This window comes from Rhagoletis zephyria, unplaced genomic scaffold (assembly GCF_001687245.7).
Source record: "Rhagoletis zephyria isolate East Lansing unplaced genomic scaffold, Rhagoletis_zephyria_1.1 Rzeph_scaffold_03789, whole genome shotgun sequence".
Classification (NCBI taxonomy): Eukaryota; Metazoa; Arthropoda; class Insecta; order Diptera; family Tephritidae; genus Rhagoletis; species Rhagoletis zephyria.
In genome coordinates, this window is record NW_016160872.1 from 28,748 (window position 1) to 33,597 (window position 4,850).

Sequence of the window (4,850 nt, forward strand, 5' to 3'; positions counted from 1 at the left end):
CCATAACATCATCGATAAAGGTAGAGACAAAAGAAAGAAAGTTGTGTCAAAATATGTCGACAAATTTTATTGTCAAAATATGAGATAATGAAAACCAGCCTTTATTCGCCCATACAGTCCAGTGTCTAGGATGTCTTAAAATTTCATATTTTCTTTAGATGAGAACTATAGCTATTTGACCCATATTCGCTTGTTGATTTCTGGAAATATATATAAATGCTTTCGAAGTTACTTTCGGCAATTTGATTATTTTCTCTAGCCCTGCTGCACCTATTAAAAGGAACCGGATAAATTAGCAGACTTTTGCTGTTGCTTTATAAAAAGCTGGATAAGGAAGTATACACATTTTGTAGTTTTAATTCTACAAAACTTATCTTTGTCCTTAGCCTTATTTATTTATAATTCTTTGACTAGCACTATTAAATAATTCGTTGAATTTTCATGCTAGGATTAACAGCCGTATTCTAACAAAGTCACAAACTTTAGCTCATCACTGCTGTGATTTAGAGGTTCATCAAACCACCGCTGGACCCACCAGTATAGAGGCAGGCCGTGAACGACATTCACAGGGAGTCAATCTCAAGTTATATAGACTCTCGACCTGTGAATGCCGTGCCTGGCGCGGACGCGACAACTTTGTCTGCCTCGGGAGACAAAGCTTTCCCAGGTGTGTTTGCCTTTTTCTCGACACCGCGTCACATTCTAAGAGGATATGCCGCGGGGTTTCTGTTCCCTGTCGCAGTAGCGGCAGGAATCGTGCCCGGGGCGTTTAGTCTCGTTACACATTCCCATACGACCCGTGAATTAATTTCCCACGACGATACGGCTTTCAGTGCAGCCTGACTGTCGCTGTAAATGACAATGTGCTGTCTTCTTGGTTGTCTCTGCAGAATTACTTTCGCACAAATTTCGATGGCAAAAACCTCCGCCTGAAAGGTACTGGGGTAGTTCCCGAGGGGATACTGCGGAGATACTGACTTAGGAGCCATGTATTTCTGCCCCTATACCTTCGTCGGTTTTTGAGCCTGTGAACCTTTGGGTGTGGGGCCGATATGTGTTATCTAAGATTATCTCGTTCCAGGTCGCCTTGCTGCCTAGTTCGGTTCTAAGCTTTTTCTCGGAGGTTCTTAGCGTAACCATGTAGTCTCTATTGAGCTGGAAGATAGGAATCTTGCTTTTGATTTCCTCTCCCAGTCTGCTCAAAACCACCTTGCCTTTTCCAGTGCCCTCCCTCATGAAATTGAGGAGGGCTTTCTTGGCGGTTTGTTCTATGACTATGTGTAGTGGCGACAGATCCAGGATCCTGTTATACAGGTGCACGCCAGTCGCTGGAGCCTGGAAAGCGACGCCCTTACGTGTTGAGGACAGCCCGCTTAGACCATGCCACTGCTCCATATGTAACTATTGGCCTGACAATCATTGTGTACATCCGTCGAAGGATGTAGGGGCTTCATTCCCACGATTTGTCGGCCACTCTTCTGCACACCATTAAAGCTCGCGTGGCTTTTGTTACAGCGTACTAAATGTGTTTATTCCACAACGTTTTGCTGTCGAAAATGACCCCTGGTCGTTGGCACAGGGCCTCAAACCGTGGCCAGCGAATTATCTGAGTGGTCGACATTCGTCAGTAATTTTTAGAGACAAAACCAGCAAACCTAGAAAAATTAGACAGGGGGTTCCGCAAGGTGGTGTCCTATCTCCCCTGCTGTTTAATTATCATATATTGATACACCCTCAACCGACAGAAAGAATCTCTATTGTCTCTTATGCTGACGACTGTTCGAAAATGACGTCCGGGAATTGAATTGCTGTCTTATGCTCGAAAGTAAACCGTTACTACTCCGAACTTTCTTGCATATTCTCTGCAAACAGCATAATACTCTCCCTACGAAACTCTCGTCATATCCTTTTACCACCTGAACGAAGGCAGTTTAGAATTCACGTCGATGGCAAACCAATCTCGACGGTGAATAACCCTAAAATTCTCGGACCGCAATTGTCAACAGAGTACAGAGCCGCAACAAGGTCCTCAAGTCACTAGCCGGCAGCATCTGGGGCAATGACAAAGAAACGCTGTGTCGGCGGGTAGACGAAGCTACAGGCATGCCAGAACACAGCACTCCGGACCGCAACTGGATGCCTTCTGATGTCGTCACAACACCACAACACTAACGAGCAACAAGTTCCTAGTAGGGCGGGCACCGGAAAAGCCCTGCAAGAACACTGACCATCATATGATTGCTCATCTGAGCTAAAGTGCTAAACGAAATTTCAATCAGTTCGCAGAACAAACTTTCAATCAGTTTCTTAAGGACAATGTGCAAAAACTGATGTAAAGAGTTGTGTGCGTGTGATTGGGTATCACCTTCTAACACATTACCATATCGACCCTGTCGACATATAGCTGTCGTGCTCGTTCTTATAAGTTCGGTTTTCATTCATGATGTAAGTTTTAGTCAGAGGTGAGCAATCAAGACTGACGACGAAATCAATCACAGCTGAGCAATCAAACCTGATGTAGAAAGCGTTCAAAGCTGAGTGATCAGATCTGATGTAGAAAACTATCAAAGATGAGGGATCGAACCTGATGTAGAAAACAATCAAAGATGAGGATTCAGGCCTGATGTAAAAAACAATCAAAGGTGAGGAATCAGGGGTGATGTTAAGATCCATCAAATTAAAATATTACACGAATAAATTACTAAATGTTACATAAAAATACAAATAAATATTACATAAATTCATTCATATTTCTACTAATTTGCGATTTTTTTTATTTAAACGAACAGTATAACTTGTTTCGCACAAAGTTTCAAAATTTAATTTTTGTTTGGTTTTTGCTGTATGTAAACCATATTTTTATAAAAATTAACGGAACAAATTATGTTAAAAAATGTTGCATTAGTTGTGAAAAAATCTGTGGCAATACTTGTTTCATTAAAAAAAATTTTTAGCTATAGCTTCATGCTAGTAGTAAGTTAATGTTGAAAAAAGGGGTTGAAAAGAATAAAAACTAATTAATTTTTAACTTTAAATTTAAGTTTAATGAGCCTCCTTCTTCGACTTCTTTGCAAATTTTTTTTGCGACATCCGGTGATGGCTAAGTTCCACTGCTTTTTTAACGCCTCGTTCAAAATCGAAACTTCCTTGTAGTTTGAAGATTTCTAAATGAAACAATGAATACATGTATTACAAAATTATAGTTTATGATACTCAATTGAAAATACTTACCTCGTAGAAAGGAATCAAACAGCTTAAGCTTGACCAAGGCCTGCTTTTCGCATCTGCCATCCCAGTTGTAGGCGCCCATCAATTTATCCGTAAAAATCTGTCTGACGACGGACGGAACATCTTCGGAAACCCCTTTAATTTTATGCAGGTGTGATGTCTACAGATTTTAAAATTAAGTAAAAACTATAACATTTTAAATTTTCACCTCAATTACCATTGCCCGCGCGTACTCCGGTATTTTAAGATTGTCCTCCACATTTAACACTGCTATTGAGGTCTGGAGAGGCAATGCACTCGCAACATCGTCCATATGCTTATCTCGCAGCTCTCCTGTCATTCGACAGACGGAATGTTCTACCTTCTTAATCGAGACTTTGCATTCCCGTAATAACTGGTGCTGCGCCGATGTTTCGCATTTGGGTGTGGACTATTGGAAATAAGTTTTTATTATTTTAATACAAATATAGGTAAATATATAGGTAGATATCTCAGAAATAACAAATTAAATGAAGCAATACTCACATTTTCCATAATATAATTCAATTTTTCACATATCAGCGATTGGTTTTCGCTCAATATTTGTTGCTAATATGAGTGGATAAAACGATTATGAGATATGACATTTAAACCAACGAAATCATAGCTAGGGTACATTTCAAAGCGCACATCACAAAGCGCAAGGGTACATTTGAAATGCACCTACTTACACTCATTTCGATCGTTTGTAGTTTTATCAGCAGCGCTTGAAGTACATCTACGTCTGTAAATATTTCGACAAAAATTTAACATGTTAAGAAAAATAACATATGTATAAGTGTATGTTACCTTCATTGGGCCCACCGACGTTATTGTTGGATGAGACTGTTGTGGAAATACATATTTTGGTACATAGAATTGAGAAAAATAAAACATAAGTTACCTTCATCAGATACATGGACGTTGTTGTTGGATGGGGTAACCGCCTTTGATGAATCCTCTTCATCGTTAAAATTCGAAGTTGTAATGAATCTTTTTACAGAGTTTCCTGGAAAATGTTGAAAATATATACTATACATCTATATATGCCCTATAAAAAATAGTTCTACTTACCATTGGCTTGGGATGCCATAATAGTTCTATTTCCAAAAATAGTATGAAGTCAAATGAGGTATTATAAAATATATTTTTAAATATTAATATTTTATTATTTTTTTAATGGAAAGTGTGGCTTAATTACAAAAGTCGTGGAAAAGATGATGCAGAAGAGGTATGAACAAAAATTTGTTTTCATAGGGGATACTGAAGTATTTATAGTCAATATCACTCCTTTCAATTTTAACAATATCAGAACTGAGATCACTTGCAACAACAATACCTAGACTAGCGAAGGAGGGAACAGGGTCTTCAAAAAAGTTTTCTGTTTTCCTAAAAACCATACACTCAATTACTTCTGAATCTCCTAACCCTACAAGTTCCATTACCTTTATAGGTCCCGCTTTCTTACTGTAGCAAAAACAATCCTTTTCTTTTCTTAGATCAATGTCAAATGCTCCAAACCGAGAAGTTTTTAGGTTTTAGTTTTAGTTAGGTTTAGTTTTTAGGAGACTTTTAGCGGACAAAGGTAAGTCATTCATTCCAAC

At 38.8% G+C, this 4,850-nt stretch overlaps 2 protein-coding genes across 3 annotated transcripts in view; one reads left to right on the forward strand and one right to left on the reverse strand.

Annotated features, from left to right (window-relative positions):
- The window catches only part of c11.1 (maestro heat like repeat family protein c11.1), a gene marked incomplete at its 5' end in the record, with an annotated part of 25,725 nt that overhangs the window by 9,177 nt on the left and 11,698 nt on the right, over positions 1-4,850 (forward strand). The gene's annotated exons all lie outside the window — the stretch shown is intronic.
- LOC108369666 (uncharacterized) lies at positions 2,902-4,754 on the reverse strand. Of its 2 annotated transcripts, XM_017624828.1 has the most exons (7): positions 4,321-4,754; positions 4,057-4,255; positions 3,939-3,991; positions 3,754-3,816; positions 3,446-3,658; positions 3,232-3,388; positions 2,902-3,164 (listed from the first exon to the last, which is right to left on the reverse strand). In XM_017624828.1, exons 2-7 carry the CDS (start codon positions 4,211-4,213, stop codon positions 3,043-3,045), a joined length of 765 nt encoding a protein of 254 aa, XP_017480317.1. In that variant the 5' UTR covers positions 4,214-4,255; positions 4,321-4,754; the 3' UTR covers positions 2,902-3,042. The 2 variants fall into 2 exon arrangements, with proteins under 2 accessions (XP_017480317.1, XP_017480318.1); XM_017624829.1 differs by lacking the exon at positions 3,939-3,991 and having other exon boundaries at positions 4,151-4,754.